The sequence below is a fragment of the Amblyomma mixtum genome, chromosome 7, assembly GCF_055824585.1.
Source record: "Amblyomma mixtum isolate Tamu chromosome 7, ASM5582458v1, whole genome shotgun sequence".
In the NCBI taxonomy this organism is placed as follows: domain Eukaryota; kingdom Metazoa; phylum Arthropoda; class Arachnida; order Ixodida; family Ixodidae; genus Amblyomma; species Amblyomma mixtum.
Genome location: NC_143018.1, coordinates 91520584 through 91537018, shown reverse-complemented (window position 1 = coordinate 91537018; position 16435 = coordinate 91520584). Strand labels below are relative to the sequence as shown.

General features: G+C 45.1%; 1 protein-coding gene across 1 annotated transcript in view; it reads left to right on the top strand.

Moving 5' to 3' along the window:
* LOC149336827 (uncharacterized) overlaps positions 1-3055 on the top strand; it is a 51768-nt gene extending 48713 nt beyond the window's left edge. The window contains exon 6 of the mRNA XM_089554245.1: positions 401-3055. Coding sequence (XP_089410371.1) covers positions 401-940 — 540 coding nt within the window. The 3' untranslated portion in view covers positions 941-3055. The remainder of the gene's footprint in view (positions 1-400) is intronic.
* The last annotated feature ends 13380 nt before the right edge of the window (positions 3056-16435 follow it).

Below are 16435 nucleotides of genomic sequence, written 5' to 3'. Positions count from 1 at the left end.
GGGGGAACGGTGCTAAAAAATTGTGTGCCTGTGATGCAACCTGGTGCTATGCGTCAATCAGTGCCTGTGAACAAGGAAGTACTAAATGTATGCTTCTCTTTTTGCAGAAAGTCGTGCTTTACACTGATAAAGTCCTGCGAGGGCATGTAATGTTTGTAGTTTATGCTCTGCGCTGCTCAGCTACAGAAGCAACAGTGTTTTTCGAGTCATGTGCTATGATTTGCTGTCCTTGTGATATGAAATATGGGCCTAGTTTAAAAGAGAATAGCTTTTAATTTAGGTCTGCATCGCAAGGCTCGGTTCTTCGATCATGACAAAATGTGACCAGCTTGAGTTTGAGCATCCTCGCCATTCATTAACTAACCTAGAGACATAGGCCAGCTGTTATCAATGCATTGAGGCATACCCTTCATATCTAAAAAAAATCCATGCATTGTTTCTTTGTGCAGGTTTGGTCACGGCTAAGAGTAGCTGCACCTCGTCTCCGCAACAAAATTCGCAAGGATGCGGAAAGCGCTCTTTGTGCCCCCAGTGTGGCTATGCTACAGCGCATAACCATGTTTTCAAGAGACACCAGAGAACCCACACTGGAGAGCGTCCTTTCCAATGCAGCCATTGCAGCAAGGTGTTCGCTACTTCAGACCACCTTGTGAGGCACATCCGTATCCATACGGGCGAGAAGCCACACCAGTGTGATCACTGTGGCAAGAGCTTCACAGAGAGGGGCAACCTGGCACAGCATGTTCGCATCCACACAGGCGAGAAGCCATACCACTGCCATCACTGTGGCAAGCGCTTCACACAGAGTGCACCCCTGAGGGAACACCTCCGCATCCACACAGGCGAGAAGCCGTTCCGATGCCATCTGTGCCCCGAGGTCTTCGCGCAGAGGGCGGGCCTGCGTCACCATCTGCGATCTCACAAGAAGGCAACTCTGTAGTAGATTTTCGCACAGGCTGTGTCTGAAGTTCTCTTGGTGTGCAGTTTATTCATCCAAAGGCATTTGCTATTGAATTATGTTACGGAGTGTTCTGCGACCATTTATTGTCAGCCATTGCATTGTTAGAATCTGTTAATCTCATTGTGATGTCTTGACTGAAATCATCCAGAAGGATATTTTGACATTAATCATGTTGGCACTATCTGATGTGAGTGGTAATATTTGTAGTATGAGCAGTAGCAAAATTTTAAGGTGACTGGCTGTAAAGTATTCTGCTATTCTGGACCTGAAATGAGACTAACACTATGAGATGTGTTCGCAGAATATTAATGTTTTGTTTTGGTTGCAAATTTCTGAAGCCGCATCCTTTTTGCCTCTTTTTTGCTTGTAGCAGAAACAATAGTTAACAAACTATTTCCGAGAAGTTTGGCAGACTGTGCACAGTATGTTCTTGGAATGCTTACCTGGTTCAAAATGCTGCACTTTCTAAAAGAAGACGGGAGAAAGGTTCATATTTATTTTCTGTTGGATCCAGCAAGTTTTCCAGGAAATGTGGCTCTGGTACTTTATTTTTTGCTGCTATATAATTTGGATAAATGACCTCTGTTTTGAAATGACACATTGTGTTTATTTGTAGACGTCCTGGTGGAAGTTTAGGGCGGTCACTACCTTGACATTTTTTAATTGCCCCTCACGGGAGTGAGAGCATGCTTCAATCTTTCCTATCGTCAGCTGCTTGTAGTTTTTTAATGAAAATTAAACTGCAGCATATGCTGACAGATTTTTTGTTTGCTTCTTTTAGGACTTTTTTGCTCTGCCATTTCATCTTGTATTTTTTCCTTCGCTGATGTTTGATTGGCAATTTTGTATTATTCAGGCAGAATCCTACATTTACAGCACCTAAGTGGTTGTGCAGATTTTTTGCAGAAATTTCAGAATAAATCTTGCAGTCGCAATTTTAGCGATGACATGTTCTCTTGGTTGTTGGTTTTTCTCACAATGCACACAGTGATGTCATGCAGTCATAAAGATTTAATAGTATCAAGAGTATTTGAAGTTACATTTGTGTTAATTTATTTTGTAAAAATAAAATACGGTCAGAATCCTCATTGTAGCACAGTCACCTTTCTTTCTCGTGTGGAGTACACTGTTGTGGATATTGCACAGGCAGAAGAATGGGACTCGCACAGTAGAACAACAACCCGAAGTGATCTGGAGTGATGTAGCTGGGACAATGACTGCTCAGCTGGGAGCAACGGCTTGAAAATATGTGTCTATTAAAGTTGGCCGCTGACCTCTCCAATGTGCACAGTGTGCAGAAGTGGCCTTTTCATTCAATGGACGACTCCCACTGCATCCAACTGGAAGCCAGTGGGTCAGCGAATAGCAGGAGTGACCACACAAAGGCCCCAATACTTCCTGCCAGGCTGTGTGGCAAATGCACTGATATTTTGCAGAACGTGCACAGCAAAACTCGACAGAAACATATTCAAGGCGTGGCACTCCTGACTGAGTTGTCACTTTTCAGACTCCAACTTCACTAACCACTTTCGCTTCCTCGTCTACTGCATGAGTGTCATGTTCGTGCTTCCAGGACATCCGCCAGAGTGTCAGTTTTTTGGTAAGCAGAGCCACTCAGTGCACACTTGCTCTCTACTGCCTGTCTTAAATGACTGATTTGTGAGAGTTTTTATGAAAAGGCATCTTATGTAAAGACAGAGCAAACCACATGAGAAATGCATGGAGGCATGTACTTAACAGTACATGTTAAACAACCTACATTTGTGTCTCTTATGGTCATCTGTCTGCTTTACTTTTTGCCCCTTTCTGTATTGCGAAAAATGTCAAAACAACTCGCCCAACTTTATGCGTTTTGATTTTCGTGAGGCAATTGTGCAATGAAATTATTTGGCACCACGCATTGTGTTAATGTTTAGCGGTACTGCACATCAAGAGATGCTGAGGTCATGTTGAGACACAGCAACCAACAAGGAGACAAAAGAACTTGGGTACATATAGCAATTGCAATCACTAAACAGTGGAGTATGAATACGGACCATTTCTTTTATTTCTCTATTGCTACAATTTTTTATTTTCTTCCATCAAGAATTGTGAATAAAGGTGACGAATATGCTTTCCTAGGTACTTAATTTCCTTGTCTATGGGTGCATTGTGTGACCTATGACATGTGCGAGGCATGATATCCCATTTCCTTGCCATTTAATGTCACGGAAGGACTGCTGATGCATTTTTTCTCCAAAACTATGGATGTAATACGCTTGCATGCTTTCGCGCCTTACCTTGTTTTTATAAACAGTGTCTTTGCTGCGCTGTTCACCCACCATGAGTAGGGTACAACCCTGCGTTGTCATACTAGCAGGGCTGGAAGGGGGTCCTTTGATGGAGAAGAGCCGCTTGGTTCGAAGGAAGTAGATTTTCCCCATCAAAGGACCCCTTTCAGCCAATGCCATTGGCCGATTCTCATGACCTGAAGAATGAAGCGGCTTTTCCCCATCAAAGGACCGCTTCCGACCGATGGCATCGGCCGATTCTCATGACCTCTAGAACGAAGCGGCTTTTCCCCATCAAAGGACCCCTTCCAGCCAATGGCATCAGTTGATTCTCATGACCTCAAGAACGAAGCGGCTTTTTCCCATCAAAGGACCCTTACCAGCCAATGGCATCAGTTGATTCTCATGACCTCAAGAACGAAGCGGCTTTTCTCCATCAAAGGACCCCTTCCAGCCATTGGAATCGGCCAATTCTCATGATTCCTAGAACGAAGCGGCTTTTCCTCATCAAAGGACCCCTTTCCAGCCAATGGCGTAGGCCGATTCTCATGACCCGAAGAACGAAGTGGCTTTTCCACATCAAAGGACCCCTTCCAGCCAATGGCATCGACCGATTCTCATGACCCCTAGAACAAAGTGGCTGTTCCCCATCCAAGGACCCCTTCCAACCAATGTCATCAGCCGATTCTCATGACCCCTAGAACGAAGCGGCTTTTCCTCATCAAAGGACCCCTTTCCAGCTAATAGCGTAGGCCGATTTTCATGACCCGAAGAACGAAGTGGCTTTTCCACATCAAAGGACCCCTTCCAGCCAATGGCATCGACTGATTCTCATGACCCCTAGAACAAAGTGGCTGTTCCCCATCCAAGGACCCCTTCCAACCAATGTCATCAGCCGATTCTCATGACCCCTAGAACGAAGCGGCTGTTCCTCATCAAAGGACCCCTTTCCAGCTAATGGCGTAGGCCGATTTTCATGACCCGAAGAACGAAGTGGCTTTTCCACATCAAAGGACCCCTTCCAGCCAATGGCATCGACCGATTCTCATGACCCCTAGAACAAAGTGGCTGTTCCCCACCCAAGGACCCCTTCCAACCAATGTCATCAGCCGATTCTCATGACCCCTAGAACGAAGCGGCTTTTCCTCATCAAAGGGCCCCTTTCCAGCTAATAGCGTAGGCAGATTTTCATGACCCGAAGAACGAAGTGGCTTTTCCACATCAAAGGACCCCTTCCAGCCAATGGCATCGACTGATTCTCATGACCCCTAGAACAAAGTGGCTGTTCCCCATCCCAGGACCCCTTCCAACCAATGTCATCAGCCGATTCTCGTGACCCCTAGAACGAAGCGGCTTTTCCTCATCAAAGGACCCCTTTCCAGCTAATAGCGTAGGCCGATTTTCATGACCCAAAGAACGAAGTGGCTTTTCCACATCAAAGGACCCCTTCCAGCCAATGGCATCGACTGATTCTCATGACCCCTAGAACAAAGTGGCTGTTCCCCATCCAAGGACCCCTTCCAACCAATGTCATCAGCCGATTCTCATGACCCCTAGAACGAAGCGGCTGTTCCTCATCAAAGGACCCCTTTCCAGCTAATGGCGTAGGCCGATTTTCATGACCCGAAGAACGAAGTGGCTTTTCCACATCAAAGGACCCCTTCCAGCCAATGGCATCGACCGATTCTCATGACCCCTAGAACAAAGTGGCTGTTCCCCACCCAAGGACCCCTTCCAACCAATGTCATCAGCCGATTCTCATGACCCCTAGAACGAAGCGGCTTTTCCTCATCAAAGGACCCCTTTCCAGCTAATAGCGTAGGCAGATTTTCATGACCCGAAGAACGAAGTGGCTTTTCCACATCAAAGGAACCCTTCCAGCCAATGGCATCGACCGATTCTCATGACCACTAGAACAAAGTGCCTGTTCCCCATCCAAGGACCCCTTTCCAGCTAATGGCGTAGGCTGATTTTCATGACCCGAAGAACGAAGTGGTTTTTTCCCCATCCAAGGACCCCTTCCAGCCAATGTCATCAGCCAATTCTCATGACCCCTAGAACGAAGCGGCTTTTCCCCATCAAAAGACCCCTTCCAGCCAATGTCATCAGCCAATTCTCATGACCCCTAGAACGAAGCGGCTTTTCCTCATCAAAGGACCCCTTTCCAGCTAATAGCGTAGGCCGATTTTCATGACCCAAAGAACGAAGCGGCTTTTCCACATCAAAGGACCCCTTCCAGCCAAAGCATCAACCGATTCTCATGACCCCTAGAACAAAGTGGCTGTTCCGCATCCAAGGACCGCTTCCAACCAATGTCATCAGCCGATTCTCACGACCCCTAGAACGAAGCGGCTTTTCCTCATCAAAGGACCCCTTTCCAGCTAATGGCGTAGGCTAATTTTCATGACCCGAAGAACGAAGTGGTTTTTTCCCCATCCAAGGACCCCTTCCAGCCAATGTCATCAGCCAATTCTCATGACCCCTAGAACGAAGCGGCTTTTCCCCATCAAAAGACCCCTTCCAGCCAATGTCATCAGCCAATTCTCATGACCCCTAGAACGAAGCGGCTTTTCCTCATCAAAGGACCCCTTTCCAGCCAATGGCGTAGGCCGATTCTCATGACCCGCAGAACGAAGTGGCTTTTCCACATCAAAGGACCCCTTCCAGCCAATGGCATCGACCGATTCTCATGACCCCTAGAACAAAGTGGCTGTTCCCCATCCAAGGACCCCTTCCAACCAATGTCATCAGCCAATTCTCATGACCCCTAGAATGAAGCGGCTGTTCCTCATCAAAGGACCCCTTTCCAGCTAATGGCGTAGGCTAATTTTCATGACCCCTAGAACAAAGTGGCTTTTCCCCATCCAAGGACCCCTTCCAACCAATGTCATCAGCCGATTCTCATGACCCCTAGAACGAAGCGGCTTTTCCTCATCAAAGAGCCCCTTTCCAGCCAATGGCGTAGGCCGATTTTCATGACCCGAAGAACGAAGTGGCTTTTCCACATCAAAGGACCCCTTCTAGCCAAAGCATCGACCGATTCTCATGACCCCTAGAACAAAGTGGCTGTTCCCCATCCAAGGACCCCTTCCAACCAATGTCATCAGCCGATTCTCACGACCCCTAGAACGAAGCGGCTTTTCCTCATCAAAGGACCCCTTTCCAGCTAATGGCGTAGGCTGATTTTCATGACCCGAAGAACGAAGTGGCTTTTCCCCATCCAAGGACCCCTTCCAGCCAATGTCATCAGCCAATTCTCATGACCCCTAGAACGAAGCGGCTTTTCCCCATCAAAAGACCCCTTCCAGCTAATGGCATCGGCCAATTCTCATGAACCCTAGAACGAAGTGGCTTTTCCTCATCAAAGGACCCCTTTCCAGCCAATGGCGTAGGCCGATTCTCATGACCCGAAGTGCCTTTTCCTCATCAAAGGACCCCCTTCCAGCTAATGGAGTGTGCCAATTCTCATCACCTAAGAATAAAGTGGCTTTCCCCTTCAAAGGACCCATTCCGGCCGATGGCATTGGCCGATTCTTATGACCCCAAGAATGAAGCAGTTTTCCCCATCAAAGGGCCCCCTTCCAGCCAGTGGCGTCGGCCGATTCTCATGACCCTGCTAGCATGACAGTGCAGGAAGAGCCGTGACAATCCTGGAAGGGACTATCCCCGACTATGGAGGAAGGGGCCTATCCCCTTTCATCTGCCACTCCCCTTATTGACACGCTAGCAGGGTCATGTGAATCGACCGACGCCATTGGCTGGAAGAGGTTCTTTGACAAAGCTGCTTCATTCTCGAGTTTTATCCAAGTGTAATGGTGCATCTCCTGTGCACTTTATTCAAAATATATATCTCATGGATCATCTCAACTCAAGGAACATGTATATTTGTACTTTTCAGCCTAAAACCTCACCAAGCGAAAAAAACTATTGGAGCAATGTTTCCTGGAACTTTTGAATGCATCAGTAAAAGGAAAAAGAAGCCTCATGTCTCATCGGAAAAAACGCAAGCACCGAATACCAGAAAATGAAATGTCAAAGCTCGCACCATGCAGTCTCTTATTTTCTAGAGCCCATTTCATTGCCACTTTTTTCTTTATAAGTGCGCAAATGTAAGACAGCACACAACAACAGAATACCCTAAACCAAAAGAAAAACTTACTCTAGTCGGATACAACATGAGACTGCCGTAAGCTCCGCCCCCTTATCAAAACTGTTTTCATTCACTGATGTCATGGATTAGCAGAGTAATACAGGCTGCCATGTAGCCGCACAAACTACGCGAGATTAGAAGCAGTGAAATTCAGGTATAAGGCCCAAAGGTATCTTAATGTCGTCAGGGAACGTTGATTTAGCGGCCTACAAGCTTTCCTTGCTCTGAGCCTCTCTGCTTAGAACTTATTTTAATTGTCATGATAAATGCTGCTGCATTGTTTTTGTAAATGTACTTGGCATATATTACTTTTTGCACACAGACACACCAACGTGCTGACTCATTTTATCAGTGCATATAAACAACAATGAAATCTTGCAAGTACAGTGTGTAAAGGCAGTGTGACATTTTGGGGCTCAGCTCGTTACTGTCATAATTTTGTTGCATCTATTAGCTCAAACAATACATGCACGCACACATTCCAGTGTAAGCTCATTTATGGTCTATGGTTTATAGGGGTTTAACATCCCGAAGCGACTCGGGCTATGAGAGACGCCGTAGTGAAGGGCTCCGGAAATTACAACCACCTGGGGTTCTTTAGCATGCACTGACAACGCACAGTACATGGGCCTCTAGAATTCTGCCTCTATCAAAATTCAACCGCAGTAGCCGGGATTAAACCCGCGTCTTTTGGGTCAGCAGCCGAGTGCCCTAACCACTGAGCCACCGCGGTGGATACATACCATACGAGTATAAGCATCATACCAGTATAAGTATATGCATCTATCCTCTCATCCAACAGTGGTTTGAGGGCTTCCCTTATATGTTTATTACTCAGTAATACCACCAGAACTTAAAGAGACTCCGGAACTAGCCCCACTGGATAAGGTTCTTGCGTTAAACGTTGCTAGGTTCAGTAGTGACAGCTGATCCGGATCATGAGAGGGAAATAACTAGAAGAATAAGGATGGGGTGGAGCGCGTATGGCAGGTTCTCTCAGATCATGAATGGCAGTTTACCAATATCTCTCAAGAGAAAAGTATACAACGGGTGTGTCTTACCGGTACTCACCTACGGGGCAGAAACGTGGAGGCTAACAAAGAGGGTTCAGCTTAAGTTAAGGACAATGCAGCGAGCTATGGAAAGAAAGATGATAGGTGTAATGTTTAGAGATCAGAAGCGGGCGGAGTGGGTGAGAGAAGAAATGTGGGTTAATGACATCCTAGTCGAAATCAAGAGGAAGAAGTGGGCTTGGGCAGCACATGTAATGCGAAGGCAAGGTAACCGCTGGTCCCTAAGGGTAACGGAGTGGATTCCAAGAGAAGGCAAGTGTAGCAGGGGGCACCCGAAACTTAGGTGGGAGGATGAGATTAAGAAATTTGTGTGAATACGGTGGCTGCAACTGGCCAGGGACAGGGTTAATTGAAGAGACATGGGAGAGGCCTTTGCCCTGCAGTGGGCGTAGTCAGGCTGATGATGATGATAATGACGATGATGAAGTAAAGGTGAGAGAGGGCTGCATAATTTTTCAAAATCAGAGTGAGGGTGAGGGACGGCCATGGATACAAAAGTGAGGGTGAGGGAGGAAAAATAAAAGTTAGGGCTCTTGCCATCCTCTGCTCAAAATATGCAGCAAACACAAGCATGCAACTAGAAAAAAGCAAGTATGTTGAATTAAAGGAAGAGGTTGCTTTTCCATGGAATTTTTCTCATTGTTAACAATGCAACGACTGGGAACGGAGAAAGAGATCCATGCCTTGCAGTTCAATATGTGAATAAGACCGAGAACCGTTTGTTTAAAACAACCTTGATTTTAACTTCACTGAGGTTGTTGTGCAGATTTTAAGTGGACATTAATCATAGAAGAAACCACTAGCCTCCCAAAGCCAACATTGTCCTGACCAAGGCCCTTGAAATATGCTACATTTTTGTTCTCTGCCCGGCATGTATGGGAAATGACAACTGAGACTTTATGTACAGTCTTTGTCAAAAATATACAGCCCAAGAGGTTTGCTTTGAAGACGTGTAGCGGGACTCTTAAGCGCATATGGTAGTCCTAAGCTTGGGATGGTTGAGGACGCAAGTTCCTCCAGCCTTTTTGTGATTAGGGTCCCCGACTATGAAAGAGGAGCCACACTGCAGGGCTCAGAAGCAGACTCCTTGGGCTGTATACTTTTGACAAAGACTGCACATACTGCTTTCAGCAGAAGCCATAGATACTTATTGAGAAGAATGTATTCATAATGAACCACTCATGCACTCGACCTCCTCAAATTAGTACAGATCCTAAATTATTAGTTATCACCAATTTGTAACCCATTCCAGTACCTCTACATAAAACCGGAACTAGCGTTATGAAATCAATGGCATTGCCATGCCGCCATACAGTCCCCGCACTACCCTGATCCTCGAATTTCTCTCGTGGTGCACATGGCTGCGGAGTTCTCCAATGGAGGTCAAACTAGCCTCGATATGACCAGCGACCAACCTTAATTTGTGTCCCAAGCAATGCTTGGCGCTATCATTAAAGCGCGCCATTACAATAACCCCAGACACACCAACTTGTAATAGAAAAAATGGTTGCATACAAGGTGATTGAACACAGTCCAGGGAGAGTGATGCCTATATGATGAATTGAAGAAATAAAAATGAAAACTCTCGACTGGAAGAACAATAAAAATGAACTGACCGTTGGAGGACATGCCAGTAGCATAACACATGAAAACTAGCAAACGAAAAATACTTCAGGCAGGCAACGTAAAAATCAACACATATGAAATGAAATTGAAAGAAATGAAATGAAAAGATTTATTTGAGCAGAGCAGTTACAGCATCTGCTGCAGGGGCAGAGGCTAAAGGCTATGGTGCCTGACGAGGCCTCTGACCCTCTGCAGTCGACGGAAGTGCAATACAATTTGCGCATAACAAGAAGGTAAGTCACAAAATTAAAACAAGTGGGGATAAATTATGCAAATATAATCACAACATTAAGACAGTATACGGAATGATATAAACATGTACTATAATATGCAAGGATATTATAGAGATTTTGTTCAGTATGCAATCATTGGAGGACACTTATAACAAAAATAAAGTGAAAAAACATGGTACAAGAGATGGATATATCCTGTATATGCATGTCAAAAGTACTCGTCACTCCCCGTAAAAAACAACTATGCAAATCTACTTGTGCAAAAAAAATAATCTACTACAGAGTTGCCTTCTTGTGAGATCGCAGATGGTAACGCAGGCTCGCCTTCTGCGCAAAGGCCAGGGGACATAGACGGCATTGGTGCGGCTTCTCGCCTGTGTGGATGTGGAGGTGTTCCCTCAGGTGTCCGCTCTTTGTGAAGCGCTTGCCACAGTGATCGCAGTGGTACGGCTTCTCGCCTGTGTGGACGCGAACATGGTCCTCCAGGATGGTCTTCTGTGTGAAGCTCTTGCCACAAATAATACACTGGTATGGCTTCTCGCCCGTATGGATACGGATGTGCCTCAGAAGCTGGTCTGAAGTAGTGAACGCCTTGCTGCAATGGCTGCACTGGTAAGGACGCTCTCCAGTGTGGCTTCTCTGGTGTCTCTTCAAATCATTCTTACGCAATGTAGTATAGCCACACTCGGGGCACGAAAAGCGCTTTCCGCATCCTTGCGAATTTTGTTGCGGAGACGAGGTGCAGCTACTCTTAGCTGTGGCCAAGCCTGCGCAAAGAAACAATGCATGGATCTCCTTAGATATGAAGGGTATGCCTCAATGCATTGATTACAGCTGGCCTACATCTCTAGGTTAGTTGACAAATGGTGAGGATGCTCAAACTCAAGCTGATCAAAGCTTGTCATGATCGAAGACACCAAGCCTTGATTAAGACCATGCAGGCCTAAAATAAAAGCTGTTCTCTATTAGACTAGGCACATATTTCATATCACGAGGGCAGCCGATCACAATTACATGACTCAAAAAACTGTTGCTTTTGCAGCTGAGCTGAGCATAAATTACAAACATTACATGCCCTCGCAAGACTTTCACAGTGTAAAGCACGACTTGCTGCAAAAAGAGAAGCATACATTTAGTACTTCCTTGTTCACAGGCACTGACTGACCCATAGCACCAAGTTGCATCACAGACACACAATTTTTTAGCAAAATTTCCCCTTCCCTTTTTTAGCACAACAAAGAAATTGCAAAGCACGACTGAAATCTCAGCTGCTGCTGTCATTCATGCACTCTGTGACGCAGCTATTCCAGCCATGTCAACACCGTACATGAAAAACAACAAACAGAAAAGGTGTTAGGCATAAATTAAAGTGAGAACTATAACAAATCAGAAATGTGAGACCTTGAAGATATGGAATAGTTTTAGCAGTAATAGCAACTGAAAACATGCATTGATGCCAAACATGTCAGCGACAAGGGTATTTCTATATCATTATTGTTACTATGTTTCATAACAGTAATATGGTATAACTGCAGGGGAAGCGAAAGTGGTTAGTGAGGTTGGAGTCTGAAAAGTGAGAACTCAGTCAGGGTGCCACGCCTTGAATATGTTTCCGTCGCGTTTTGCTAAGCAAGTTCTGCAAAATTTCAGTGCATTTGCCACACAGCCTGGCAGGAAGTGTTTGGGCCTTCGCGTGGTCACTCTTGCCATTCACTGACCCAGTGGCTTCTCGTTGGACGCAGTGGGAGTCGTCGACTGAATGAAAAGCCCACTTCAGCACTGTGCTTGTTGGAGAGGTCAGCAGCCAACTTTAATAGATATATATTTCTAAGGCGTTGGTCCCAGATGAGCAGTCACCGTCCCAACTCTATTCTTCCAGATCATTTTGGGTTCTTCTTCCACTGTGCGAATCCTGTATTTCAGCCTCCGCAATATCCACAGCAGAGTGCTCTACATCACAAAGAAAGGTGGCAGTGCTAAACCTACGTTTCCGACCATACTTTATTTTTCCACAGTAAATTAACACAAACATTACTTCCAACACTTTTTATGGTATCTAATCTCTATGGTTGCCCAATATTACTGTGTGCAATGTAGGAAAGCCAACAACCAACAAAACACGAAATCACTAAACGCGGCGACTGTAAGACTTATTCTGAAATTTCCGCAAAAAAGCTGCACAACCACTCAGGTGCTGTAAATGTGCGATTTTGCATCAAGCAAAGGCTCACAGATGCAAATAACACAAAACTGCCCATAAATTATCACCAAGGAAGAAATAAAATGTAAAATGGCGAAGCAAAAACTCTTCAAAGACGCATAAAGAAAAATCTGTCAGCAAGTGCAGCAGCTTCATTTTCAACAGCAAAGTACAAGCGGCAGATGATAAGAAACAGTGAAGCATTCCCTCATTCCCATGAGATGGAATGTAGAGAGTGCAGTGTACAATTAATAATGAGAAGGCAGCGACCATCGTGAATTTCCACCAAAACATCTACATATAAATAGAATGCGTCATTTCAATACAGGGATCACCTATCCAATTTGTACAACAGCCAAAAGAAATGTGCCAGAGCCACATTTCCTGCAAAAAATGTTGTATGCTACAGAAAACAAAGATGAACCTTTTCCCATCTGATGTTAGAAAGGGAACCATTTTGAATGAAGCAAGCATTCCAAGAACATACTGTCCACAGTCTGCCCAATTTTTCAGAAATGGTTTGTTAACTATTCTTTCTCCTACAAGCAAACAAGAGGCAAAAAACATGCTGCTTCAGAAATTTGAAACCAAAACAAAACATTAATACGCTGCAAACACATCTAATAGTGTTGTTCTCATTTCAGGTGCAGAATAGCAAATTACTTTGGAGTCAGTTACGTTAAGATTTTGTAACCGCTCATACTTTCCTACAAATATTGCAACTCATATCAGATAGTGTCAGCACGACTAATCACTATATATTCTTCTGGATCATTTCAATCAAAACATCAGGACCAAATTGGCAGACTCTTACATCGCACAATGGCTCACAATAACTTCTCCAATAAATTCTAGCACAACACCCTGCAACATATTTCAATAGAAGATGCCTTTAGATGAATACACTGTGCACCAAGAGAACTTTAGACACAGCCTCCGCGAAAACTTACTTGCTAAAAAAACAAATACTACACATTTGCTCTCTTGTGAGATCGCACATGGTGACGTAGGCTCGCTTCGCACGGAAAGACTTCGGGACATAGATGGCACTGGAACAGCTTCTCGCCTGTGTGGACGCGGAGATGTTTTTTCAGGGTTCCCTTTTGTTTGAAGCATTTGCCACAGTGATCACAGTGGTACGGCTTATCGCCTGTGTGGATGCGAAAATGCTCTGTCAGGTTGCTCTTGTCCAAGAAGCTCTTGCCACAGTGATTACACTGGTGTGGCTTCTCGCTCATATGGATACGGATGTGCCTCACAAGGTGGTCTGAAGTAGTGAACGCCTTGCTGCAATGGCTGCACTGGTAAGGACGCTCTCCAGTATGGGTTCTCTGATGCCTCTTGAAGTGAGTGACATTCGCTGTAGTATAGCCACAATCAGGGCACAGAAAGCACGTTCCGCATCGTTCCGTATTTTGTTGTGGAGACGAGGTGCAGCTACTCTTAGCTGTGGCCAAACCTGCGCAAAGAAACAATGCATGGATCTCCTTAGATATGAAGGGTATGCCTCAGTGGATTGATTACAGCTGGACTACGTCTCTAGGTTAGTTGACAAATGGTGAGGTTGCTCAAACTCAGGCTGATCAGAGCTTGTCATGACCTAAGAACCGAGCCATGCTTCGACCATGCAGACCTAAAATAAAAGCTGTTCTCTTTTAGACTAGACCCATATTTCATATCATGAGGACAGATAATCACGAGCACATGACTCAAAAAACACTGTTGCTTTTGTAGCTGAGCTGAGCGGAGCATAAACTACAGGCATCACATCCCACTGCATGAATTTATCTGTGTATGTCATGACTTGGTACAAAGAGAGAAGCACACGTGTGTCACTTGCTAGCTCACAGGCATTGACCTGCTCACAGTGCAGGGTTGCAGGGCAGCACTTCCCCTGAATCACACCACAACAAACAAGAATCCGCAGAACACAACTGAACTTTCAGCTGCTGCTGTCGTTCATGCACTCTGTGACGCAGCTTTTCCAGCCATGTCAACACTGCACATGAAAAACAAATAATGAAATAATATATAACAGCAGGAGTTTCAGTGGCAGAGTTTCATCTTCGGAACGAATACAGTCTAGCCCGTTTATAACGAAGCCACTTATAGCGAAATAGCGGTTATAACGAAGGGATTTCAATTTCCCATTCCCATTTTTGCATTTTCAATACATTTTGGGTCCGGTTTTAACGAAGTAAATAAGAGTGCGTCAGCGGATATAACGAAGAGATTTAATACCAACCGAAAAATAATCTGCCAAAATAAGGGCAAAATTCGGCTGACGGCGTCCTTTCGTGGCGTCGTCTGCTCTCCTGCGGAGCGAAAGGTTGCTTCACTGCATCACATGGCACGCCGGTCTCGTGTTGCGCCGTCCTTGAACGGCGTCACGGCGTAGAGCGGTAGAGCACGCCGCGCAGGGGAAAAATGTAAAAAAAAACAGAGACGATTTTTTTTTTCGATGACGTCGCAGAGAGCGGCCGTCTTGGCCAATCTCGGTTCTCTATTTCTCCCAGGCAGTCGGCGCCACGGCTGGACTGCAGTCTGCAGGAGGTGTGGCAGCGCGCGCTTTGTTTTATGTCGGTGCCGCGGTGCACAAGGCAGGGAGAAAGCGCGGCAGCATTGTACATGTTGGAAGCGTGGCTCATTTTTATCGTTATCGCGGAGTTCAACCAGATCTTTGGTTCGCAGTTGGATGGTATGGAAGCCGCAATCCTGAAGTCCGCACTCGCGAAACGTGTTCAGGGGACGCTGGACGACTTCTTTCAGCGGCAATAAATCGGTATGCCGATGTTTGCATTTTTTTTCGTAGTCCACATATAACGAAATAGCGGATATAGCGAAGTGATTTCCGATTCCCGCCGACTTCGTTATAACCGGGCTAGACTGTACCTAAAATAACGCAAAGTCACGGCATACACAAAGATACTAAACAGTGCAAGCCACACAGAGATTGAGAAGGGCCTTTAGAGAGATCAGACACAATGATACCGACTATTATCTAAAGTATAAGACCCCAAGCATAGCAAATAAAAAAAACACACATAAGAAGAGCAGGAACTGAACATCACTGTTTCACTATCACCAATCTAAAACCAATGCAATACTCGTCAAAATAAACACACCTTCTTTTGCAACAGATTTAAAACCCAGAAACCTGTTTATTTAGCCACCTGGGAAGAATATGTGAGCATCCATGTTGTGCAAGCTTGACAAGTGCTTGGGAGGCACCGAGCAGATTGATGTGTATGCTGTGTAAACTCCACCAGGTACCAAACCGTCTGCTGCCAGCATCATTTCCACAAAACATCATGTCAAGCATGCTACCTTTGTGAGTAGATTTACACCTAAAGGGCATAATTCCTGGCTGGGAAAAGTAGAACTTTGATGAGACCAGCTAAGTTGTCATAAAATTATCAAAATAAATGACGTTGTAATCTGGCATCGGCATTTCAAAAACAAGAAGTTGTGTTTATCATGGTTCTAAATACAATTGTCAATAATCATTGTTGCGTAATATAACAAAAAGTGCTTCGGACTTTTTCCTTTGTGCATTCCCTACATTACGAAAAACAGCAAGCACAAGTAGAAACATCATACAATGACAACTTCAAACAGGGTCACGCATAACACAAGCCTGTAGATGCATTTATAGAATCTTTGTTGTGGCCTCCAATCAGTGTTAGAATCATGAAGTAATGAATGCTGTCACTGTTTGAAACAATGTTAATTATTATATAACACCACAGTCACTAGTTCCAGGGCCATGACTACCAGGTGTTATCTAATCTAGTCTGCACTTAAGCTAAAAATGCAGTGCCCCCACCAGGCCAATCATGTCTTCCTGAGCATTAAAAATTCATCTTGTGCATTCAAACAAGTATAGCACTCGAAACCAGCTCAGTGAAACTAGGTTATCAGA